At 47.0% G+C, this 25,668-nt stretch overlaps 3 protein-coding genes across 5 annotated transcripts in view; 2 read left to right on the top strand and 1 right to left on the bottom strand.

The window, feature by feature from the left end:
• The window catches only part of atp1a3b (ATPase Na+/K+ transporting subunit alpha 3b), a 23,179-nt gene extending 17,766 nt beyond the window's left edge, over positions 1-5,413 (top strand). Inside the window, exons 11-23 of the mRNA XM_084490468.1 lie at positions 116-360; positions 843-1,035; positions 1,394-1,569; positions 1,716-1,852; positions 2,020-2,170; positions 2,486-2,654; positions 3,000-3,154; positions 3,297-3,420; positions 3,754-3,899; positions 4,047-4,177; positions 4,598-4,699; positions 4,804-4,895; positions 4,997-5,413. Coding sequence (XP_084346594.1) covers positions 116-360; positions 843-1,035; positions 1,394-1,569; positions 1,716-1,852; positions 2,020-2,170; positions 2,486-2,654; positions 3,000-3,154; positions 3,297-3,420; positions 3,754-3,899; positions 4,047-4,177; positions 4,598-4,699; positions 4,804-4,895; positions 4,997-5,025 — 1,850 coding nt within the window. The 3' untranslated portion in view covers positions 5,026-5,413. The remainder of the gene's footprint in view (positions 1-115; positions 361-842; positions 1,036-1,393; positions 1,570-1,715; positions 1,853-2,019; positions 2,171-2,485; positions 2,655-2,999; positions 3,155-3,296; positions 3,421-3,753; positions 3,900-4,046; positions 4,178-4,597; positions 4,700-4,803; positions 4,896-4,996) is intronic.
• A 2,932-nt stretch (positions 5,414-8,345) lies between these two features.
• On the bottom strand, positions 8,346-13,808 carry rabac1 (Rab acceptor 1 (prenylated)). The gene is made up of 6 exons (XM_084490469.1): positions 13,682-13,808; positions 13,194-13,327; positions 11,515-11,727; positions 11,023-11,120; positions 9,848-9,949; positions 8,346-9,319 (listed from the first exon to the last, which is right to left on the bottom strand). The coding sequence occupies exons 2-6, from the start codon at positions 13,313-13,315 to the stop codon at positions 9,231-9,233; spliced, it is 624 nt and encodes a 207-aa protein (XP_084346595.1). The 5' UTR covers positions 13,316-13,327; positions 13,682-13,808; the 3' UTR covers positions 8,346-9,230.
• A 732-nt stretch (positions 13,809-14,540) lies between these two features.
• Positions 14,541-25,158, top strand: dedd1 (death effector domain-containing 1). 3 transcript variants are annotated; one of them, XM_084490465.1, is made up of 6 exons: positions 14,541-14,680; positions 14,821-15,334; positions 15,662-15,775; positions 16,308-16,448; positions 23,196-23,573; positions 24,019-25,158. In XM_084490465.1, exons 2-6 carry the CDS (start codon positions 14,860-14,862, stop codon positions 24,216-24,218), a joined length of 1,308 nt encoding a protein of 435 aa, XP_084346591.1. In that variant the 5' UTR covers positions 14,541-14,680; positions 14,821-14,859; the 3' UTR covers positions 24,219-25,158. The 3 variants fall into 3 exon arrangements, with proteins under 3 accessions (XP_084346591.1, XP_084346592.1, XP_084346593.1); XM_084490466.1 differs by having other exon boundaries at positions 23,954-24,150; XM_084490467.1 differs by lacking the exons at positions 23,196-23,573; positions 24,019-25,158 and adding an exon at positions 20,308-20,640.
• The last annotated feature ends 510 nt before the right edge of the window (positions 25,159-25,668 follow it).

Below are 25,668 nucleotides of genomic sequence, written 5' to 3' on the forward strand. Positions count from 1 at the left end.
ACTTCAGTGGGTGGGGAGTGTGACGTACGTACAACCCCACAAGCTCAATGGCAAACCTAAACCACGGCGACAATCCGTTTCAAATCGTTTTTTTTGTTTTTTTCTCCTTCTTCAGGGGCCTCCTTCGACAAGAGCTCCGGCACCTGGGTGGCCCTCTCCCGGATCGCCGCCCTGTGCAACCGCGCCCAGTTCAAGGGAGGCCAGGAGAGCCTGCCCATCCTGAAGAGGGACGTGGCCGGCGACGCCTCAGAGTCGGCCCTGCTCAAGTGCATCGAGCTGTGCTGCGGCTCCGTGCGCACCATGAGGGACAAGAACAAGAAGGCGGCCGAGATCCCCTTCAACTCCACCAACAAGTACCAGGTGAGTGATTGGGGGGGGTTCCGGCGCGTTAGACCCACAGAACCGCTGCGGGCCAGGGCTGGGAGGACGCTGCACTGATGGAGGTCATTCAAACTAAGGGCTACGCCGCTTATAGTGAGACCGTTCATCTGCCTGAGCTTGAATACTTCACTCAAGGGTCAGATCATTCCCCCTATAAATCACCAAAGGGTGCAATTGAATAGAAGTTGGATTGTCAGTGTTGATCGTGTGTAGAGGGTGTGTTTCAGGTTCTGGGTTCAAACCCCCCCCGACTGCTTCCTAATGACATGCGTCTTAAGCAACAATTAGATGCTTTGGATCAATGTCCCTGCTCACGGCAACATTGTAAATCAATGAACCTTCCCCCCCACCCTGACAAAATCAACACTACCACACCACACACCACACCACGCAGTACGAGCGACCTTGTTTCCAACCGCCGCCCTTCTCCTCCTCCTCCTCCTCCTCCTCCTCCGCCCCAGCTCTCCATCCACGAGACGGAAGACGTCAACGACAACCGCTACCTGCTGGTGATGAAGGGCGCCCCCGAGAGGATCCTGGAGCGCAGCTCCACCATCATGATCCAGGGCAAGGAGCAGCCGCTGGATGAAGAGCTGAAGGAGGCCTTCCAGAACGCCTACATGGAGCTCGGAGGACTGGGGGAGCGCGTGCTCGGTGAGGTTCTGACGCTCTGGTCGAGACACGTGACGAGATGTGCCGCTAGAGGGTTAAGGCCAATAGAGGGGGTCTTTTGACGAGCATTAAAAGTGAGAAGTAGTTGAACTATTAGTGTTGGGAAAAAAAAACCTGTAAGAAAATCAAAAAAGTAAAAGGTCATGAAGGTGGAATGCTCTCCTTAAATTAAGTTGGGAAGGAGCAGGGGACAATAAAAATGTATTTATCTCTTACTGGCGTTGTCCGCTATTGGCCGCCTTTGTCTTCAATCCACACTTGGCCCCCGCCCGCTCTCACGTGACACGACCCGTGGACGAGACCGAGAGCGTATCCCTGACCTCCTCTCCTCCCCCACCAGGTTTCTGCCAGATCATGATGCCAGAGGATCAGTACCCCAAGGGCTTCGCTTTCGACTGCGACGACGTCAACTTCCAGACAGACAACCTGTGCTTCATCGGCCTCATGTCCATGATTGACCCTCCCCGTGCCGCCGTGCCCGACGCCGTGGGCAAATGCAGATCCGCCGGTATCAAGGTGAACCGGCCGGCGATTCCCGCCACCGCCACCGGGGGGCTCACTCCGGATTCATTGGATTCATTTGTCGCCAACGTGTCGCCAACGTGTGTCAAAGTGTCGTCCAGCAATTAATGACGCATTGTGTTTATTGGTTCTCTTTCTAGGTCATCATGGTCACTGGCGATCACCCAATCACAGCCAAGGCCATCGCTAAGGGTGTGGGCATCATCTCCGAGGGCAACGAGACCGTGGAAGACATTGCCGCCCGCCTCAACATCCCCGTCAGCCAGGTCAACCCCAGGTAAGGGTCCCGCCACGCCCCGGCCCACCCACCGTCCCACCCACCGTCCCCCCCTCTGCACCAAACCCAGAGGTCTCCAGCAGCTGGTCGGTTGTAAAAGAGCAGGGGGTCTGAACAGGAGTGCTGTGTGTGTGTGTGTGTGTGTGTGTGCGTGTGTGTGTGTTCAGGGACGCCAAGGCCTGTGTGATCCACGGTACCGACCTGAAGGAGCTGTCCCAGGACCAGATGGACGACATCCTGAGGAACCACACAGAGATCGTGTTCGCCAGGACCTCCCCCCAGCAGAAGCTCATCATCGTAGAAGGTTGCCAGAGACAGGTGAGCCCCCCCCCCACCCCCTTGTCTACGTCACGCAGTGCATCGTGTGTGAGCTTCAACTTTAGAAAAATAACACTGCTCCCATTCCGAGCTGTTATCAATAAATAAAATAATTAAAATCAGTGCATTCTCCCACAAAGGGAATAGTTCATATTAAAAACTCCACGAAGTAGAGCACAATCAAGACAAAACGATCACGCTGCATGGGCGGAACGTGGCTGGTCCGAGGCTATGTTCCCGTCGATGTTCTCCCCTGCTTTCTCCCTCCCCCTATGGGTCTCTGAGTGTGCTCTCCCGATTGCCCCCCCCCCTCAGGGCGCCATCGTAGCCGTGACAGGTGATGGTGTGAACGACTCCCCTGCCCTGAAGAAGGCCGACATCGGTGTTGCCATGGGGATCTCTGGCTCTGACGTGTCCAAGCAGGCCGCCGACATGATCTTGCTCGATGACAACTTTGCCTCCATCGTCACCGGAGTGGAAGAGGGTGAGCCGCACCTTCACATGAACACGTGAAGTCGTGAAGTTGAACCATTGCGGTATATTGCAGGGCACGTGTAGATAAAAATGCGGGTAAAATATATTGCCGCATTGTTTATTTTGTTCTACATTAAAAGGCAACCACTTACAAGAATTGCAGTGCAATGCAGATGACGCAGAGCTGCATCTCAATACGAACATTGCCTACATTGTTATTGAAATGTAAAGCTAGCCATGCCTTGATTTAATATTTACGATTCGCAACCATATACCACGAAGCGATGCTTAAGACACACATCACAATGGCACCGTCCGATGCAGTCATGTCCTGACCGGTCTGCTCTCACTACAGGTCGCCTGATCTTTGACAACTTGAAGAAATCCATCGCCTACACACTGACCAGTAACATCCCCGAGATCACCCCCTTCCTGTTCTTCATCATCGTCAACATTCCTCTTCCCCTGGGCACAATCACCATCCTCTGCATTGACTTGGGAACTGACATGGTGAGCAGCGCACTCTTCATCGCACACACACACAGCTGTAGGGGAACTAAGAGGAGGCAAGATGGTCTGCTATTCGTCCCATATGGAGGGTCACCCTTGCATGTCACACTGACTAAATAAAGCACACCTTATCGCCACACAGGTACCTGCTATCTCCCTGGCCTACGAGGCAGCTGAGAGTGACATCATGAAGCGCCAGCCCAGGAACCCAGCCAGGGACAAGCTGGTGAATGAGAGGCTCATCAGCATCGCTTACGGCCAGATTGGTGAGTCCAGCTGGAGAGCGACACAGAGACTTAGGCCCAGTCCCATTTCTATCCCCTTAACAAGAACACTCGCTTTGAGTGCCCTTAGCTGCAAGTCCGCTCCCGAGCTGGCTAGAGTTCAAGGGTTGATTTTAAAGGAAAAACAGTACTCCCCTTGCTCCCCTAAGTATTGGGACACCCTACCCATTCGCGGGAATGCACAAAATCTAGGGTTAGGGCTCAAATCTAGGGGAAGGGGGAGAATTCCTTACTCTTCTACCCTTCCTTCTGTGGAAATAAGGGTCCTCAGTGTCCCGATGGACCAAACCAATGCCTGTTGTGTGTGTCTCCCAGGTATGATCCAGGCTCTTGGAGGGTTCTTCGCCTACTTTGTGATCCTGGCTGAGAATGGATTCCTGCCCTCCATATTGGTGGGCATCAGGCTCAACTGGGACGACCGCTCCCTGAACGACCTGGAAGACAGCTATGGACAGCAATGGGTACGGCCCTAGTGTGTGTGTGTGTGTATGTGTGTGTGTGTATGTGTGTATGTGTGTGGCTTGTGTGCGGGACGTTGCACATGTAGCTGTGCTCATCGTGTGCGTCTACGTCACCGGCCCCTTCTCTTCCCCTTCCCCTCTGTGCAGACGTATGAGCAGAGGAAGATCGTCGAGTTCACGTGCCACACAGCCTTCTTCGTGAGCATCGTGGTGGTGCAGTGGGCTGACGTCATTATCTGCAAGACCAGGAGGAACTCTGTCTTCCAGCAGGGCATGAGGTGAGACAAGAGCTTTCTCAGGGGACTCTGCTCCGTCGTCTCGGTGATTCACATCCTAGTGACGTCATCGTCCATGCAGTAGATGTTCTGTTTGTCGTGTGAGGAACCAATGTTTCGGTTGAATCACGCACAGGGCGTGGCTCAGCAAAATGGGCCAACCGTGTAGGCAGCCCGCCCGTTAAGAGACCCACTTTCCCTTCCGGCCTGCGGTCACATAGTACCAGTTTCTTCAACCCACTTCCCTGTTTTCGCTTCCTGTTTTCAATGCATAAAGATTTAACTCTCTCGTACCGACCTTGTTAAATACGACAACGCTTTTTTGAGAAATCCCATCCTAACGTGATGCTAGCGAGCGAGCCCGTGAATGTGTTGACAGTAACCCCCCCCCCCCCCCCCGGTTCTCTCCGTGTGTCCCACCAGGAACAAGATCCTCATCTTCGGCCTGTTTGAAGAGACAGCCCTGGCTGCCTTCCTCTCCTACTGCCCGGGCATGGACCTGGCCCTCAGGATGTACCCCCTCAAGTAAGCACCCTGACGCGTACCTCCTTCACTTGCTGTGTGGCCCATCGACCGCACGCCTCACGCCTTGGTCTGACTCTGTTCCTCCTCCCCTTCCCCTTCCTCAGGCCTACCTGGTGGTTGTGCGCCTTCCCCTACAGTTTCCTCATCTTTGTCTACGATGAAGTCCGAAAACTCCTCATCCGCAGGAACCCCGGAGGTCTGTACCACATGATATCTCCATTCTGGTTTTCAAATGAGGGTTGTTTTTTTTTCTAATAGTTTGAACTAACCTGTGTCCTCTTCCTGTCTTGTCTGCAGGTTGGGTGGAGAGGGAGACATACTATTGATCGATGGATCAGCTTCCCACCACACTTTCCACTTATTTCTCCCCCTTCCCCCCCCCCCTGTCCTGTCCCTCCCGCCCCCCCTCCAAACTCCACCCTGGTCACTCCATCCTGGCAAGACGCTCACCCCCCCCCCCCCGAACAACCGCTTCGAAGCAATTTTCATCATGACTGCCCCAAAGATTTAAAAAAAAAAAAACAGCAGAAGCACCTTTACGACTTTCTATATTGACCCGCCCAACCCCCACCCCGTCCCCGACATCTCCTATGATACTCTTTGCATGTGTTCTCTCACTGCTGTGTACATAAACCTATATCTACCAAACGGCAGCTGCATATTGCGTATGTAGATTTGAATGAGTTAGGATGCGACAGGAGTGTCTCATTCTGCAAAAAAAAATATTTAAAAAGGGCCATTCAGCTCCTCTGCCCCCCTCTTCCCCCCCCCCCCCCCCGGCCTCCCTCCTCGCGTCCACACGCTTTTCTCCTCTGTACCTCTGTTGCATTTTCTGTCCCCCCTGACCCCACCCCCCCTCGCCCCTACCCTCCCCTGCAACCCCTTTGCTTGTCGTCCAGTCACACACACACACAGATATACAGACCGCCAAGCGAGACCCCCCCCACCCCCCCACCACCACCCCACCACCACCACTCAGACCACCGTCTCGGGAGGACCTCTCTCTGTCGTCTCTCTCGCCGCCGCTGCCACCGCCACCGCCGCGTCCATTTTGAACTTCTCTCTCCTTTGTTGCTGTTGTTGTTGTTTTTCTTTGATTGGTCACAGTGTTGTATTTAGTTTTATAATATATACGGGGTAGGAAGAGGGGGGGGGGAGGGTTGCAATTATTCTTTTTTTTTTATTGCTCTGGGGGTCGGGGGGGCGGGGGGGGGGGAAGTCGGTGAGAGAATCCCCGCCCACCTCCGTTCATTGAGGCATAACAAAGCACACCCCATGATGTTCTGTATTCCCCCCCCCCCCCTTACACACACCTCCCCCGTCCCACCCGGCTCCTGTCTCTCACACCCCTCCCTCCCTCCCTCTCCCCCCCACCCTCCCTCACCCCACCTGCCATGTTTGTCTCTGTTTGTGTGCAAAGTGTGAAACCATTGTCCTTGTTAATAACCACAGTACACCCCCCTACCCCACCCAGATGATGAAAAATACAACTCAAAACTTTCTGTGTGTTCTAGGAAACTATATAATTCTATACTGAAATTAAACGAAACAATAAAAAAAACACATGTTGAAAATAAACAGCTTGAGAGAGGAGTTCATGGAGTAGAAATATCCAACGCTCGGTACGCTTAAAGTAAAAAAGAAAAAGAAAAAAAAGAGATCTCTGTGTTTTCTTTTGTTCATTTGGTTTCAGTTTATCCGTTGTTTTTTTCTTTTCAGGGTAATGTAAAATGATAAAATAACGATAATTACAAAAGACAAAAAAGGCAGGGTTTTCGGTTGTGTTTTTAACGAGTGCGATGTGAGTCAACAACCGTGGTAATCAGGTTCCTATCACTGCAGGTGTGTGGTGTGATGTGGCCGTAGTTCGCCACACTGGACCGCGGTCACACCGTGACAGGGGGGCCGGTCTTAAGTTCTGTGTGAATGTATGTGCTGGGAGGACCAGTGAAGGGCCAGCATTCTAACTGGGTCTTGACTGAACAACGGCAGTAGGGGTTGAGATTGAAGAAAATACTTAAACAACTATTAGATCATACTGTGTGAAAGAAAAGTGACACCAATAAAACATCTAGAACATTTAATACAACCAAGCTCCGTCTCACTGTCTTTATGTCTCCGTCTTTGACTGGACGTCTGGCGCTCCTTCTCTTGCTGCTTTGACTCTTTGTGTCCGTCTGTCTGTCTGTCTGTCTGTCTGTCTGTCTGTCTGTCTGTCTGACTTGTCTTGGTCAGCCTGACTGCGTCTGTATCTAGTTTATTTTGTATTATATTCATAGTCTTCTATTAAATGAAATAACCCACACAATTATGAAAAAAAGTAACTATCATCATAGCATGAATAATTCAGACAACAGAAATGCACACAACAATATGGAAAGAATTCAGATATGTTAATGACTTTTAGCTTCATCTGACATTTTGCAGTTCATGTGCGCCATCTAGTGTTTAGTTTATATAAGCCAACTACAGGCTGCATAGCATGGCTTCCATAGAAGAGGCTTGGCAGGGGACCAACGTAATGCACCAAACCGCGTAGTAAAAATGTCGGACGTGTCTGACATCAATGCAAATGTACCCCGGTAAGACACAACCGATACAAAGATCCGATTCATGAAACCACACAACATGTAGTGTCGTGCTGGATTTAAAATAAACTGATTTAGAGGTAAACTCCCTTACTAACAGCGATTATCTCTTTGGGTGAAAGAGCAAGTTCAGTTCAAAATCATTCTAGTATTGTCTGAAAATTGGAACTATAACAATTGAATATTTCCAGCATTTGCAGTAACAAAGCCTACATTGACTATTGACAAAATGGAGCGCCCTGGTCATTTCCTTACTCCCAGAACACGACCACAGAACGGGGCGCTGTCGTGGTGAACGACACGGCTCATCCCATGTACGCCGTTAAGCAAGATGGGACGTGTATTCACTGGGCGCTACAATGGGGGATTCACACGGACAGCGGGGGGTCACCTTGCCCCGACACATTCTGCTGGAATTAAATAAATAAAAGTTTGCTTTAGATTTTACTTCCCGACGAGAGACAAATGAATAGTCTCTCCCCTTTCCTAGACATATTGTTTGAAACACACACCCACCGTTCTGCGGCGCTCTTGCTCAAACCCCCACCCTCTCACTAATTTCCCCAGTGCCACTGCACTATAATAGAATATCGATCGGCTTGCCTTTGCCGCAGTGTGTGTGTGTGTGTGTGTGTGTGTGTGTGTGTGTGTGTGTGTGTGTGTCTCTAATGTCTATGTGCGAATGTGCGCGAGGGGGCCCCTCTCCAAGGTCATTGCCATGGCAACCTGAGCATGGGGTCCCTCTCCAGGCTGTGACAGAGCACAGGGTCATGGGGTCACGTGAAGAGGGGAAAAGGCGGGGGGGCGGGAGGGGGCAGCATTGGGTGTGCTTAGTGACAGTGACAAGCATCAGGGGTCCACTGTGTATTCACACACACACACACACACACAGGAATAATTTGAAAAACAGCGGTTGAGAAGTGCCACGGGTCCTGTGTACGGTGTAGTCTGCCGTCCGTCCCCCATGGGCCAAAGTGAGGATGTGATGGTTAGACAGAGAAAGAAACTTCATGAAATGGAGGTCAAACAAGCGCCACGCAATCTGCACACTCGGGCAATCATGATGAGCAATAATAGTTTATTGAGAGTGTATACAAACAGCCCAAGACTATAAATTAGAAATACGAATTGCGAAAAAGAAAACTGAAAAGGTACCAAATAAATGAGTCATGCTTATTCCCCATCTGTAAACCGTATTTACCATACTATAACAAGAACGTTTGACTCTTTTAACCTGACCCTTAATAACACTATTCTAAATCCCTTTCTTGAATAAAATCTTTTATTTTTTTACACGTTGTCCGATTTATTAATGCAACAATCACCGCAACAAACATGTATCCTTAGAGATTAAAATGGCACTTTTTCATTGGAACGGTAAATAAATTGGTTTTGGTAATTTATGCTTTTCAGTATATACGTACAAATGTCAAAGAAAATAATTACTGCCAGAAATCAAAAGAAATTGCAAATAATGTAATTGTAATAGCGAAGCATTCCACAGTGAAATCAAAGACCGCCTAAACGTACCTACAGTGGAAAAAAGGCATCGGATTTGGATTACAATGTGAATACGTAGAGTCGCTCTCTGTGCATATGGTACGACTTGTGCATTGACAGGCATTCCCTCAGTAACACAGAAAACGGGCTCGCCCGCGGCCGTACAGCCTGTAACAACCACCAACCACCACCACAAAACAAGGTGCCATATCTGCTGCATTACTATCACGTCTGTGTCCAAGTCCAGGTTGAAAACATACAGGGGTTTTATGCGGGGGGCTCCAGCTCCGCTGTCAGGGGGGCCAGTCCATCCGTCTGCGGGCTCGGCGTTGGAGGGGGCGTTGGAGGGGGTGGGGGGGGGTCAGGCGTGAAACTGATTGCGGGGCCGACTCCTCACAAGGTCGAACGCCGGCAAGGTGAGCGCAGGGATGGAGCCGGCGTCCCTACACGGGCTCCATCAGCAGCTCCTCCATGTCCGATCCCTCCAGCTCGCGGAATGCGGCGTGGGAGCCAATCACAAACAGCGTTGCTCCTGAGGAAATAATTGGCGGTTGTAAGGTGCCACGTAGGTCAGCGAAGGACAAGGCCTGCAATTTCTGTTTTTTTTTTTCGCAGGCCTCGTCGGGGAAGAATCCATTCACAACCTGCTGTTTATCATCAGGAGGTTTCTTTTATGCGTTTAACGGTAAATAAATGCCAACAGGATCAGGATTAACAACCCATATATATCTTAAGAATTACATTTATTTTGTTATAATATGTTATAGCCATTTTGATCCTTTTTTAACACTGTACTGCCGGGGCAAGCAGGGGGCATTGCGAGTAGGAAACATGTGGGTCAAGTGAGGACAACCTTCTCACCGAATGGCCCCGTTTTCTTCCGGCGGTTTTAAGGATAATCATGTAGACGATCATATACATAGATTATATAACGATTACATATATAATATACCATTACAAAAAATATATTCGTTTTCTACCCCCCAAAAAAGTCACAAAGCAAACCAATAACCCCAGAAAATAACAACAGGAGTGAATTAATTGAGAACCCAGAACCTACCGAGAACCCAGAAGACGGCAGCGCCAGCACCGGCCAACCAGAACACGGGCAGGGACACGGCCCCCGCCAGACCCAGCTGGTGAGGGACGTTGAGCTCCCTGCCTGGAGGACCACAGAACACACGTCACCATCTCCAGGTAGGGAGAGACAATGATGTTTACAACCGCTGCACAACCCTGACTAACTAACGGTTAGTCAGGGTTGTGCAACGGTTGTAAACATCATTTGGTTCAGGGTTTGAACCCCAGTACCGGCAGTCATAGGCATCGTCAAAATATATATAATCACTTGTAGGTCGGTTTGCACTTAATAAGAATTTAAAAAGTAGTAGTAAATACTGCGTGTACCTTGACCGCAGCGCTACCACTATGTTCATCATGAATTGACCGGTCGCCAAGCTCCGCCCTTGGAACGCAGGTGAGCCAACGACATTCCAGCCTCAACTATACTCGGACATCGGCTCGGACAACTCCATTGAAAACAACAGGGAGGAGGCATAATATAACTATTGAATGGTGGATTTATGTTGTTTGTGTAAAAAAATAAATAAATAAACATGGTCAAACGATGTGTTTGGGGCACATTTAACATGGACAGTCGGTATTCCGAGAGGCTGCAGAATGGGGTATATTTCATCCCTTTTCCAAAGCCACAACGGTACAAGAAAAAGTGTGTAATGTGGATCAGACTGTGCGGCAGGTCAGAATACCAACTGAATTTAAGCTTGTCACCTTCTGTATGTATTTTAAAGTTTTGAACACACCCCCCATAGCGTAATGTAGTCCCTTTCAATTGATCCTGGGAGAAATTCAATCTTTTTTCGCCCAAAACTTCTCCAAAACCTATACTGTCAGCTGACATTTTTCCATATGTTTTTGTTATCGAGTCTGGTTTGTTTGTCCGAGTTCGTCATGGTAACGACGGGGGGCGTGACTTAGCGACAGGTCAATTCTAAAAGGGAGGCGTCACAGAATAATTCATAATTTGAAGGCAATTTGTTTACATTCCACGGTGACGTGCATTTTCCTGATGACTATGAACTTTCTCTTAACCCCTTGTGCTGTGCCTGCACCAGAAAGTGAAGATCACCTTCAAGATAAGATGCCTGGCTCCTCATGTTTCATGCAGGACGCACGGGTGTATATACACACACACATTAGTGTGACTTTACTTACCAAGTATGACCAACTTGGATTCCATGGACTTGAGGTGAATAATGTAGAAGGCACCGACGAACACCGCCAGGGCGATCAACAGCATGGGGGAGCTGACACTGAGAAAGACCAGAGTCAAAGGTTATCAGGAGGCCATGGGGAATAGTTAGTAGTTAATGTATGGTAAGTTGGAGCCTGGCTTTCTTCGATAAACTGCTTTTCAAAAGTTTGTTTTACTGACGTAATTGGGCTCCAATTATTTAAGGTTTATTAAAAAACTTGGGCTATTTGCTATTTTGCCTGGGTACGATTATTTGATTTTGCTGAGACATAACTTATTATATTACATAATATTAAGTGTACGTTTACAGTTGTTTTTTTGACGATGCATGCTTCATGCATGTGCCGCATGCAATCATCATCTAGTCCATTTCAAATGAAATGCTAATCAATTCAATTCTTAGCATGAACGCCTCCGTTCCGTTCCGTTCCGTTCCTCGACTCCGTCCTTACATGCAGTAGAGGATCAGGCCGAGGAAGATGAAGGTGTAGTTGCTGTTGTAGGTGTCCACGTTCTTCACCATCCGCTGACACAGCTCGCCGAAGTTGCGCGGCTTGGAGAACTTGCGCTGGTCCACGAAGCCGGCCCACGGTCGGATGGACATCCGCCGCTTCTCCAGCCACTCCTTGATCAGGCTGGCCGAGACGCCCTTAGGCAGCCAGACCCTGGGAGGGGAGAGCGAGACAACATCCCCCTTTACTGTTCAGTCCTTTAGGAGATGCTTCCTTAAGAAGCTTCTTAACAGAACACAATACAGTGAATTAAAGACACATGTCGTGGGCGGCATGTAGCTCTGGCGGGGTTGGCTGGTAACCGCGAGGTTGCTGGTTCGAGCCCCGGCTCCTCCTAGCTGAGTGTCGAGGTGTCCCTGAGCGAGACGCCTCACCCTAATAGACCTCTGAAGAATAAGTCCCGCTTCCAAGGCTCCGGTTCCACTTTTTCCATCTAGTTTCGACTGTGTTTCTGGATTGTCGGTGCCGTTAAAAGAAGTAAACGATTATTAACGTTACTTTAATGGCACCAAAAATCCTAAAACCCAGTTGAAACTAGATGAAAACGGTTGTAGTTGAAAACGTGACGCAGCTTTTACTTCTCCGCCACCTACAGAGTTTGTTATGTATGATCATTCAAAAAAAACATGTTATTTCCCATAGACATTTGACCGAGGGAACCGGGAGCCTCGGAGGCGGGACTTATTCTTCAGAGGTCTAATGCGCCTGACGAGCTGGCTGTCACCCTGTGTGGTTGACTCCGCCGTCGGTGTGTGAATGTGTGCATGAATGGGTGACAGTGGGTGTCAGTCAACACTGTGAAGTGCTTTGGATAAAAGCACTATATAAATGGGGACCATGTCGGTAAGGGTAAGGGATCTTGTTTGAGTATGCCTCAGAAGAGGCCTAAGGACGTAGACTATCCTGCCCCCTGTGAACTAATCTCACTAAACTCAATGAGTGTTGAGTGTTCAAACACTCACATTAACACTACAGTTGTTTGCAATGCATACCCCCAATTTGTGCAATCATTTTATATGAATGGACCATAGACACTTTTAAGTAACTAATCTCACTAAACTCAATGAGTGTTGAGTGTCTTTTGAATAGCCAGATCCTAGGAGAATGTATTGTATGTTTATAAACTTGGGGTTAGTTAGTGTCCAAAAAATGTCAACTTCAGCATCAACAGTGTGTTTATATATTGTATGTTTTTGGGATGATTTTAAATCATAAACTATTGATCTAGTTGAGTAGTCTGTACATTCCGAAAGTTTGTTGTGTTTCTTTGTTACTTGAACTTTTGTTATTTGAAAATAACAGCAAAAGCAAACCCCTTGAAAACACAAATGATTCCTTACAAGGCGGATCAGTCATGATTCAACGTGTTTTGCTTGATAAACGCAGGCGCTTAAATAATCAAGAACATGTAGGGCTAGTCAAGAATGGGCCGCATATGTAGATAGAAACGTTTAAGACCAAAGACGTTACAAAGTAACATAACATGTTACGCTCGAATATAAACGAGAAACCAAAGCCAAACAACGATCAATCGTATGCTCTAATAAATCGTCATTATTATAAAGGTTATAAAGTAAACACAGTAGAGATCGACATATAACGACGGCCAAGTGCCTTACCTCGACATGATTCCTGCTCCGCCGGTTCCAGTGGGATGGGATTCCTCAGCGCCGAACAACCCTCCTGCCTTGCTGTCCATGTCCACAAGACAGTTTTCACCCTTGGGTGCTCCGGTTGTCATCTATTCGGATTCCTATGAGGTATGTGCGTGTCAAATATAGTTTACATTCGTTTGTATCCGGAGGCAGACATTTAAGGTAAGGCAAATACGTCGTGGAGAATCTTAGTCAATAAAAGGTTGCTCACTGCTAAACTTGCTCACAAGACATTATTCTGTAAAGTAACATGGGATGTCTATTGGTCAAAAGAACATTTCCAAAATGTATGAAAAGGGCGTCGGGCTCCACAGTCAGAAGTGAGGCTCCATCGCCTTAATAATACAACCCACACTATTTCCTTCCTACAAAATGTACTGTTTCATTAATTTACATGCAAGCACAACGGCCAATGGTTTCCGAATCGTGAAAAAAACGCCAACTATACTCACAGCAGAGGACTGAAACCTTCTGCCCTGTTGTTAAGTTGAAGTTGAACCACTTGACGGATGTGATGTGTACGTAGCTATTGGTTATACTTCCTGTGTACACGCTCACAGTCGACGTTGCCCCTTGTGGACAGCAATGGAAACGTCCTCGTATTAACCGGTCCGGGGTCAGCTTCAGCGTCTCCTCCTCGCGGTGAGTCTACAGCCTACTGTACAGCAACCGACCGGAGACCGGCTCGAGTAGAACGACCCGGAGTGCTCTGATTGGTCGGTTGTTTGTTATTGCACTTGTAGAAGGAATACGAGCAAATACCATTAATAAATACGGATCTTCTAATAACGTAAAGGTGAGGTGATGACATTCTCAACAATATCTACAGTTTGTGTGTGTGTGTGTGTGTGTGTGTGTGTGTGTGTGTGTGTGTGTGTGTGTGTGTGTGTGTGTGTGTGTGTGTGTGTGTGTGTGTGTGTGTGTGTGTGTGTGTGTGTGTGTGTACGCAGAATTGTATGAAAACAGGAGGAGTCAGCATCTGGTATGTTGTTATGTTTCTGATCATCAGCTGGCCGCAGGGAAACACAGCATTCCCAAGTATTTACTCGTATGCTATTGACATTGCAAACACGATTACACTTGCTTCATACTGATTGTACTTGCACTGTCTGCGAGTCTTTTTATCAACGATATGTCAACATGTCTTTTATTTGTTTATTATTGGTAATAATAACACCCCCCCCCCCCTCCGTCTACAGGAAGGTGATCAGTTACGTAATGAGAGAGAGAGAGAGAGAGAGAGAGAGAGAGAGAGAGAGAGAGAGAGAGAGAGAGAGAGGTGTAATTTGCTCCACCATTTGCTGGGCGTGTATGGAGCTGCTGCTTACCTCTGGCTCTGGGCACCGTGTGTAGTGAAACGACGACAATAGTTTCACACTGCAGCAGATTCATATCCAGTGGAGTCTCTATCGGTCGGACTTGTACGACGCCAAGCTATCTGTTGAAAGCAGGTAAGCTTGATCAACTTTACAACTTTCTTTCTGAGTAACTTTATCCTACAATTGACATTACAAACAACACGGGATTGCAGCTGGTGGTCATCAGAATGGGTATACCTATGTATTATAAACAATATAAACATTTTTAACAGCCCTGGTCCACACGGAAAGCCATTAGAGTGTCATCGGACATGGACGTCATGCAGCGCCCAAGCTACTGTCTCAATGATTCGTTTTACTGGGATGAAACCGAATGCCTCAACTACTACGGGATGCTTTCCCTTCACGAGGTGTTCCAAATAGTTGGCTCTCAACTGACCGTGAAGGACATTGAGGTGCTGTCGTTTCTGCTAGACGAAGCGTTTTGTGAAGAACACCCCCTTGATCCAGCGGCGTGGACAGTCAAGCCCTGCAAGGAAGACCCAACTGACCCGGGCGTGCCCCCTACTGCTGCGCTCCTCGGTGCGTGGAGGAAGTTGAAACCTCAGGGTAATCCAGGGACTCCGGCCTCCCTGCACAGCCCTAAAAGCGGCCTGGATCTGCTTCTGCAGCTGGAGAGACGAGGTTTCCTCAGTGAAGGAAACCTAGAGCCCTTGCTGCAGCTACTGAGAGTCCTTACTCGTCACGACCTCTTGCCCTTAGTTTCACGCAAGAAAAGGAGGACAGGTGAGGTGCTTTTTATTGTCAATGTCATATACATAATCTGATCACTTAACCTGATCTAAATGTCTTACAGATGAGGCATACAAGTGTGTAAATGTATATGAAATATGTTTAATCAAGGTGTGGAAAACAGTCTTTATTGAGATACAAGGAATAACACATAACTTATCTTGTACAAGTTAGAAATAATTCAAATGTGGCCTCAATTTCGAAACTGAAATTGGATTCCTATTGGAGAAAGTTGGTAGCCTTTGCAAAAAAGTTTTGTTTGCATATTGATGATGGAGCGACCAGATGTTGACCCATGTATCTTCTTCTTTTCTCATGAAGTGTCTCCGGAACGAATAGGGCCAAACTTTGCAAAAGAGAACAAAGAGACGAGAGTAGGAGAGACGAGTCAACATACAGATCTGTCTGTGTCAACATTTTCACACTGGAGAACTGGTGAGTAAGCAGTGTGACTCATCCCTGGACAGGCGTGGTTTTTTAATACTCATTATGACCCCTTTTTAAAGAACGACATTCCAGCATTGGGAGTTCAATACTTTTTATTTGATTTATTTGTCAATTGAAGACGTTTTTATTAACTTCATTTTTATAAACTTTAAAGGTGCAATGTTTATAATTAGATAAAGAAACCCCCCAAATGTACTACAATTATCAACAGAATGTGAAGAAGAAATTGGAGTAACACCACAACTCCCACCACATATCTGACACAATCCCCATATATATATATATATATACGTCAATAAAATAGGCAAAGGCTATGATAATAGTTGCATGATAATGTCCTCGAAATCCTTTAATATTGTAGTTTTCCTCTTCACCACCAGGGTGTCGTACAAGAATGTCTGGAGACGGCCTATGGAAACATAACAATACCATAACAACAATGACAAAAACATAAAAGAAGACTTAACATTGGCTGACGTGGCTGGATTTCCGTGTTTAAGTCCCGGCCTTGTCCTTCCAGATACTAGCAGCACGCCCCTGCCTGGGGACCCGGCCTGCCGGAGGAGGAGACGGAAGAGGGGTTACGGCTGGAGCCGCAGGCCCAAGAGGTCCGACCGACCAGCCCCTCCGCAGCCGCTGCCACCAGGCAAAGTTTACTTCGGTGAGTTCACCTTTTTTTTATTCTCTCTCTCTCTCTCTCTCTCTCTCTCTCTCTCTCTCTCTCTCTCTCTCTCTCTCTCTCTCTCTCTCTCTCTCTCTCTCTCTCTCTACTGTGGCTCCCCACCCATAACCTGCCTCTCTCTCCCATCTTCATTTTCCCACCATAAACTCTCCCCATCGCTTTTACGACGCAGTACTCTTTCTGTGCGTCTGTTTACCAACTCCATCATCCGTTCATCGCAAACATCCGTGGTTCTTTTCAGCGTTGTAGTAGTCAGATCCCATCCCCATCTGTCTTGCAAACTACCGTCCATGCTTCAAATGTCAGCCCTGTTCTACCTTTGAGGTAAATACGGTTGTGTGACAAATCCAGTTTTTACAGAATATTTTCCTCAAATATACCCCAGGCAATAACAAGGAAGGCAAGAATTCGAACTACCACTTAACATCAAAGTAACCTGTGCTGACCTGTCAGAACAGGTCCTATTTGGAATGCATTTTTTCAACTAAAGCCCTTAAACAATATATAGCTTGACATTTATTTGAATAATATAATAATAAACCTTTTTTTTTTTTTAATTTGGAACATTTCAACCAGTGCATAGCTTGAACTAATATCTATAGTCCGTGTTGATCATAGTGATTTCAAATATGTTATCAATTACATCACATCCTACAACTGATTTTATTCTACAAATACAAAATGACGGCCAGCCCATACCTCTCTATTTCTGTACAATATCTTTCTTCCTGTACCCACAGAACCACCTTCCCTCATACCAGCCAGCCAGCCCAGCCCGGCTAGTTTGCTTCACACAGCTGCATAGACAGTTAAAGTGGACAGAACACTTTGCGTTTTTAGAATTCTGAAAGTCTCCCGCCTACTAGCTGGGACGGGCTCAATCTGACACATTGCGACCTTAATAACATTTTTTTTGTCAAACTCGGTATGTTATTATGGAGTTGCCAAAATATGTTTTGGTAACGTTTTGTATTTTCTCTCTCAATGTTGAATTCCCCTTCGATAATTTGTTCTTGGCCATGTAATAATATTCCTTCAATGATCATAATATTAAGTGAAACGTTTATAGAGAACGAATGAAAAAGAAAAAAAACATGGTTGCATAAAAATATGACTGTTGACCTTGAACGTGCAGGACAGATTCAACGCAGATCAGTTCTGCCCCCAGAATGCATTTATTTGCACCAGATGTATGACGCCAATGAGCTCTGGTCCATTTTTAAGTTAATTACCAGTAGGCTGGTTTTCAAAACTGTTCACGGAATTGAAAGGCATAGTCAAATTCTGCTGTTTCAAAAAGATTACATTGAAACATTTAACTTAATTGAAGTTGAATGACTACAGAGGCTGGTGGGATTTCAAAATCTTGCGGTACTTGAGCTTAAAAAAAAGACATAGACACAGAATAGTAGAATGCAATACATAAGTGCCTGACAGGACATAACAAACGTCACGATATGAAGTGCAGCATCCAATCGAAAGATCTGCTTTTGTTGACAGAAGGGCAGGTGGCAGGCACACTTCTAAACCCTCGCCCATTTTCTCACATGCCAATTGATATGTTTATGTATGAACCTGTTTTGATGGAACAACACTTTATTTTCTTTGACTAAAAACGCCGTCCTGGTCTGAGGGGTTCTCTCCCTGCCTCTATGTCCTTCGTTCCTTTCTTCTCTGCTCATTCCACCTCTTTCTCTCCCCCCCCCCGCCACTAAAGCATTACCTTCAGCTGCGGTGGTTAAGAGCCCAATCTGGTACGCAGTCTGCACTCGTTTTCCCCTTCCAGTAACAGACTTGCCGGTTCCGTTCAGCCCCTGAAACAGCCCGTGATGGGCTCCATTTCCCGCTAAACATAAACGACATGGCGATAATATCGGCCTGAACAAGCGATTTTTAAACGAGTCATTGAGATCTGAAAAAAAAAAGTGAAGTCCATTTCCCTGCCTTCCTTATGCCTGAACGATTCCCGCGACTGCAGTGAGATGAAACAAACAAACAAAACATGAATGGCCTTCGACACTGATTGAAACATGTTTGCCATTCACGGCGGGCCCCTCAACGGTGGCGTTTCTCAATGACTGTCCTGCCAATGACGGCGCTTGGGCTGACGCATCCTTTACTAAAAAAACACATCCTCTGTTCATACGCGCTAATGCAAAAGCCCGGCCCGGCAGCGTCAGGAGGGATGAGACTGAAGACGTTGCGGTCTTGACGCCACCATTTGATTGCACCAGGTTGACTCAGGATTTGCGACTGTGTAACCTAGGAAACAATGGATGCATGAAGAAAGGAAATGTGGAAAAAGAGGGAGGCTGGGAAACGGATAACAAAAAAAAAAAGTCTGTAAGTTTGCCGCTCTCTGCTATGTCCGCATGAGTGTGCAGCTCAGTGGCGCTCTCTCTCTCGTGCGGTGGTGTGCAAGCTAAACCCCTCCCTCCGCTCACAGTGGGGGGGGAGGGGGATTTAGTCAATCTACCATCTTAAAGCTGCCCTTCCTGACCCCTTCACAAAACAATCCTGTGCTGCAAATGTCCTCCTTTTGGTTTTATATTTGGACACAGTGGATGAATGCATTTCAATATTTTTATCTCATTCTTTGTCTTTTGCTCCGTGTCTTTTGTCTTTCGCTCACTTGGAAAAAACTCGACCTACATTTGATCTGAGGAAGACTGATCTCATCGGCATAGCTTAGCCGATCAATCAATTGTGTTTCAAATTTTGGGACGCATGCCTATTGGATCCTTTCATATATAAACAAACATATATTATCTACAACCCCAAACCCAGATCTCTTGGCAGATACTAAACCAATGCCTGTTTGTATTCACACTACCTTCAGTGGCTTCAGTAGTGTGACTGACATCCATAAATGTCCTTACAAGTTACAACCACATTTTTTGGGCCGGCTGGTTCAAACGTCTCTGGCATACCGAAGCAGTTTACGAAGCATGAACTGGTCCTTCAGGCCCCAGACCAGTCATGACATTTACATTTGTAAAGCAGTTCCACTGGCGCCTCTTCAGGTCTGTCCTCCATATTATTTTAGGAGAATACCTAAAATGGCTGACAATCAGCCTTGAGGCAGTGCACAGTAGTTTATGAACCACAACAGCTCTTCTGAGGGGAGGGGTGTGTGTGTGTGTGTGTGTGTGTGTGTGTGTGTGTGTGTGTGTGTGTGTGTGTGTGTGTGTGTGTGTGTGTGTGTGTGTGTGTGTGTGTGTGTGTGTGTGTGTGTGTGTGTGTGTGTGTGTGTGTGTATAAAGGGGGAGAGGAGATAGATAGGGCACTTGGGCCGGTTGACGGCTCCACCTCTAATACCATTACCTGTCACTATTCATTTCTCAGATCATTTTCAGTGAAGTGTCTCAATTACCGTCAGAATGTTCCAGCGTCCACAACAAGCGCCGGACACTGTGTGTTGTGTGTGTGTGTGTGTGTGTGTGTGTGGAATCTCCAGCTCAGCGGCAAGTGCCGGCTTATCTAAATAGGATGCCTGTTAGCGGTTAGCATGGACCTTAACCGGGAGAAATATTAAGCTCATGGTGTGAAGAAATGGGGCTGGGGGATTGGGGGTACTCATACGTGTCCCGCTTAGATGCTACTTTGTCACTGTAGAGTGCTGATGTGCAGTCCATTCCTCGAGGATTTACTTTCCATTGCCAGTTGTAACCTAATGACCGATCTCTTTGCCAGCTAATAGATGCTTTGCCATGTCTGCTTGTTCTTAAAAAAGAAAAAAGAGACGGAAACGTTCCAATCCAACCCACTTGTGCTTTTCTCTCTCTCTCTCTCCTCTCCTCTCCTCTCCTTTCCTTTCCTTTCCTTTCTGTGTCCACAGTTCTAAACAGACCGACCTGTGTATGTCAGGAAGACACACACACACACACTGAGTGTGTCGTCAGACACAGTGAGAGGGCGAGAACGAACACTAAGCGCTCAAACTACGCTAAAAAGAAAGATACCGAGAGAAAGATTTTGTCGAGAGGGGGGGGAAAACAGAGTTTTGTTTGCCTGTTCCTCCTGCGCTCCCCCAACTCTCTCCCCACCAGCTCTCTTGCTCTCCCTCTCTCTCTCTCTCTCTCTCTCGTGGTCAGCCGTCGAGCAGGAGTACGGATCAATAAACGGTTGAAGCTCCCTGCACAGAGTGACTTTTTATAAATGGGTACTTAAAACTTTTTTTGGGGGGTGTGTGGTTGTTTTTGTATTTTTTTTCCTGGCGGGGTGAGATAAAGGAAGCCGAGAAGGGCTTGGTGTTTTAAGGGGGGGGGGGGGGTGGTAGGAATGAAACCTTCTAATGTCGTTTTTTAAGTGCATTGCCCTGCTGTCCGCTGAAGCGTGAAGTGCTCTGTAACCCTAACGAAATGACTGCCGCTGTGCTGCTGTCATTCCGTTATTTATATATTTATATATTTATTTAGTATTCCGCCGCTATCTGTACGCCCCATGCTGCTCAAATAGGAAACGGAGAAAGCCAAAGAAGAGGCCGTCTATAAATGCATTTAGTCACATTGAAGGGCGAGTGTTTATCTCAAGATGGGCGCCAGCTGTTTTTAAGACGTCTCAAAGTATCAACTGTTGCTGTCCTTGTGCTTTGTTCAACGTCTCTCCGGATCCTTCTTGTGGATGTGGAATCAATGTATTGCCAACTGGACCCCTCCTTCTTCTGGGACACGCTGTTCCCCTGCCTGTGTGAAAAGGGCCATGCTCTATTTGTCCTTCTGTGGAAGGGTTTGCAGAGGGATTCAATCTGCACCTGCTGTGTTCATGAGGAGTTTGACAGTCACTGCGTGTAGGGATTGATTTATGTTGTACGCTTAAGGATCCTCATAACTTGTTATATGCAGGTAGCCTGTCAAGCTCCCCTTTTTTTAATTTTGTTTTTATTTATGTCAAAGTCAGATGTCTTTAGTTCGATCAAACTGTTCTATGCTATTTCATTATCATTGACACAAAGAAACTCTATTCCAAACGTCTCCTGCCTTCACTTATTGTCTTTCTTTACGTTGGCTTCAATCCTATTATTTATCCCTACAATGTATTCTTAAGTGTTTGTTTTTGCTTGGTATCCAAACTTTAATTAGCGCTGGTCTTTTTGCATGGGAGGCTTATTAATACTCACTGAAGTCCTCAGTATCTGCTGATCTCCACTCCATTAAATGTTGAGATGCAGAATCAATGGTCTAATTCCTTATTTCCATTTCATTTCGACTTTTCGCAATGTTCCTTCCTTTTCCTCTTACTCTTATATATATATCCAAAATATAAAAATATATCCAAAACGAGCAAATGTAAGGTTACAACGTTAACTATATTTCTGCACTGTTTTGACGAGCAGCAGTCCACTTTGTTATTTTTCAGACAAATGTATTGATTTTATGTTCAATACTTTAGCTTGCTTTATTTGCTACCAGAACCTCTCTTACAATGAAACAAATTGCTACATTTTATAAAAAGAAAATTTATGGTCATCGTCCATGGTCATCGTCTTTGCTTTCTAGATGTTGAATGTTTCTTTAAACGTCCAAAACGAGGGCGCAAGAAACACAGTTTTATTTTTTTTAAGTTTTTTTTTAAATAATGGCCTTCCCAAGAAGAAATCTGATGCTGTTCCCTGAGATCACAGCACTGGAAGTGTACGTACCATCCCAATGGTGAAAGGGGTTGTAGGGTGTGTGTGTGTGTGTGTATATGGGGGGGGGGGTTGGGGGGGTTGGGGGGGTCTTTGTTTCAGCTCAAAAGTCGTCTGCTCCGGGTGTCCACTGCGAGCTCTGGGATAATGACAGGAGACCAGGATCACTGCGTGGCTCTTGCTCAGTACAGTATGTATCTTCTGATCCTTCTCGCTGTGCTGTTGCATGAACGCCAATCCTTTCACCGTGGAGCTCAAAGGGCCATGTGTTGTGCGACCCTAATTACAGTTTAGTCTGGCTACTATTTTTTTAATCTGTTTTTTTTTTTGGAATAGAAACGTATAAAAAAAATAATAATATAACTTTCCAACATATTGCCCTTATAACCCACATCCATGATGCAGTTTGATTCTCCTCTGCCTTTCCGTAGTTATTCTGAGCCTGAAATCTCAATCCTGGAATCCTGACTGTACATTAATGGACTGGTAATTGAATCAAAGAACTCTTAACGCATAATGCTCCAGTGTATATTCTTCTTCGCCAATTCTGTATGATCAACTCAAACTGCTCAGCTGTATGTCTCCTACCCTCCCACTCTGCAAAGCCTCACTGTTAAGCACTCGCTGCACCCCTGAACACGCGCTCTCCACCGACTGCTCTCGAAGAGTTTCCACTTGCTCCTCCAGTCAGTCCGCCTACACAGCGTCCCGATCCAAACCTTCCCACCTTCCCAATGCAGACCCTGCTTGATGCAATCCATTCATGTGACCGACTTCAACAAGTCCAACCTGGTTAACTCTTCCTTTATGACCCTCTTTCCCTTTGTGTTCTGACCGGTGACCACGTCCTTGACCAACACCACTGTCCACCCCTTCCTCCAATTCAACTTCCGACTCCTGTCCCGTTTCCCACTGCCCAAACATACATTACCCCTCTTCCAACTCCCTCTTCCTCTGCCTGCTCCACCTCTCACACTGCATCATCAACTCATCCGCTTTTCTCATCAACTCATTCTACCCTCCCTCTCCCCCTCCCCGGCGACGCCCTCCCCTCCCCCTTTCCCCCCCCCCCAACCCCACCCCCCACCCCACCACAGCAGACGTGCGGCTGCGCGTGCGCGCCGAGTACCTGGAGCACGACACGGCGCTGCGCAGCGGCGTGTCGTCGGACAAGCCCCACCCGCTGGAGCGGCAGTTTGAGCTGTTCAGCCGCGCCAGCACACTGCTGCACGCCCGCGGCATGGGCTCGGTGGGCTGCCACATCAAGTTCACCGAGTGGGACAACCTGCAGGCCTTCTGGACGGACTACCTGAGCGGGGCGCTGCTGGAGGCCCTGAAGGGCGTGTTCATCACCGACTCCATGCGGCGGGCGGCCGGGCGCGACGGGGTGCGGCTGCTGATCAACGTGGACCAGGACGACTACGAGGAGGGCTGCCGGGTCCTGGGGGCCGGCCGGCGGAGGCCCTCCGTCAGCGGTGGGTAGCCGCGGGAGCGCGGGGGGGGGGGGGGGGGGGGGGGGGTGGTGGTGGTGGGTGTGTGGATGCATGAGTGCCGGCTCATGTGTTGATCTATGGCGTTGTTTATGAACAAACCTGGAAAGGTGCTTTATGAATAAAGGTTGCTATTATTATATTCTAGACTGATGGAAAAAAAAAAAAGTTTTCACACTCTTTAAAGTTCAGTACGGAGTTGAAATGGTAACCAACCACCGTCCTCATTGGTTTGCGGTTTTAATAAAATACAGGTATGAACCACTAGATGGCAGACCTTAGCAATATGCTGTTGCTTAACATAATAACGGATCACTGTTATCAAACGTAGCTGAAATCAGTAATGGGTTTTTCTTTCTTTTCAGGAGCTGCATCTTAAGACGCATGTATAAACGGTGAAGATGAATGAGTTCATTATCTTTGTTCTCAGAACATAACAAAGAATCATTCGGCAGCTATCCACCAGCAGACCAAGGGAATCCCCTTCTCCTTGATGGCATCACAAAGGCATCAGGAGACAAGCTGGCCGACCAGATGCCATACGTTCTAGGTGCTCGCAAACTGTCATGCAAGAAAAAAAAAGAATATGGCCACTATAGTCGCTGTTGGTTTGGGTGTAAAGTCTGTTAACCTTAAGAGTTTTGTGTATTTAACAGCAAGTAAATGGATATACTTGTTTGGGTTTCATTTGAAATGTTGGACTTGGAATAACCAATTCAAACACACCTACCTCTCAAAACACCTGACCAATGTCAAGGATATTGTATGTTATATGACCTTACCTTCTTGGGCTGAGGGATATGTTTAACGTTTTGTTTTTTTTGAGGGGGGGGAGGAAACGGCTCTTGAACCGGATTCTCTGTGATTCTGGACAGCTCTGGTTCACACACAGACACCTTATTAAACCTGGCGCCCGGTGTCTGCTGTGTGTCACGATAACCCAGCTTGATGTTTTGAGTCGCCGAGCGCATGGGCAGGTGCCAGTAGATGACAGCGGTGATTAGGGCTGGCCCTTGGCGGACCGTGGAAGATTCATCATCGCACTCTTCTTGTCAGCGCTAAGCGGGATGACAAAATGGCGCCTTGTATGTATCCGAATCTCCGGGCCCGGGCCGCAGCCCGCCAGTAGCTCTCTCTCAGACAGCGAATGCACAGGACCGTGCGTTTGCGTCAATAGCAGTGGTGTTGGGAGATCAAAATCCAGAGTGCACATCCCATCTCCACTCAGCGCCACTATGTTGGCCCAGTAGATGGGCTTCCAGACAGCTGTCTAGTCACCCTGCTGGAACTAATGCCTGGACTTCACTCATAGAGGACCCGATCAATAGGGGCCCACGAGTCCCTCCATACAAGCAAGACTTAAGCACATACACTTCTTGCCAGTGTCTCAAGCTAAGGGCACTGCTAGCCAGCACAAAGCACCACCTCACTGTACATAGTGGCAAGGGACAGCCACGTTCATATTTGTGTTTTCTGTCGTACATATTTGTTTGTGTAAGTTTATATTCATAGGTGAAAATGTAAAAAAAAAAAAAGGGGAATTACATTGAATTAAATTGTGTCAAAACTGTGTCCGTAAAATTATTTTATATCACTATGGAATTGTAAATGATTCGGAAAATAATAAATATAAATACTTTAGTTATCAAATTAACATCACATGAAAATATTCTAAATGTATGGCAGCTTATGATGCTATAACCATAATGGGAAGATTATAACAACCAGAGCCCATTCTTAATATTTACAGTAGCCTATTTCATTTTATTTGTTCATCCTTTTAACCCTGCATCTTTTATCTGGCACCTGACGATATAATTCAAAGCGAATAACAGTCATGTCAATTAATTACATTTCTCCAGCCAATAAATTTATGCATCTTCCAGGCTTATGCACGGTTTCAGCATTTACTAAACAGACCGCTGCGTTTTATTGGTTGTGGGTGATTAGAAGGCCCAACTAATCTCAAATCTCAATCTAAACACTCACTTAATTACTTAATTGGCGAAACCGTTGTCTTGTAGGGCAGGTTTGTCTAGCTGCTCGCCAATAAAGCGCGGGCGCTGTCCGTGGTGCTGAT

This window comes from Micromesistius poutassou, assembly GCF_964030765.1.
Source record: "Micromesistius poutassou genome assembly, contig: SCAFFOLD_311, whole genome shotgun sequence".
NCBI classification, from domain to species: Eukaryota; Metazoa; Chordata; class Actinopteri; order Gadiformes; family Gadidae; genus Micromesistius; species Micromesistius poutassou.

What these genes read in the sequence shown, in the direction of transcription:
- rabac1 (XM_084490469.1), bottom strand. Translation starts at nt 13,315, where the DNA reads ATGACAACCGGAGCACCCAAGGGTGAAAACTGTCTTGTGGACATGGAC. An exon ending in GGAGCAGGAATCATGTCGAG is followed by an intron (nt 11,728 to 13,193) that starts GTAAGGCACTTG and finishes CTCCCCTCCCAG; the next exon opens with GGTCTGGCTGCCTAAGGGCG. An exon ending in TGCCGTCTTCTGGGTTCTCG is followed by an intron (nt 9,320 to 9,847) that starts GTAGGTTCTGGG and finishes TTATTTCCTCAG; the next exon opens with GAGCAACGCTGTTTGTGATT.
- dedd1 (XM_084490465.1), top strand. Translation starts at nt 14,860, where the DNA reads ATGGACGTCATGCAGCGCCCAAGCTACTGTCTCAATGATTCGTTTTAC. An exon ending in ATTTTCACACTGGAGAACTG is followed by an intron (nt 15,776 to 16,307) that starts GTGAGTAAGCAG and finishes TTGTCCTTCCAG; the next exon opens with ATACTAGCAGCACGCCCCTG. An exon ending in GCGGAGGCCCTCCGTCAGCG is followed by an intron (nt 23,574 to 24,018) that starts GTGGGTAGCCGC and finishes CTTTGTTCTCAG; the next exon opens with AACATAACAAAGAATCATTC.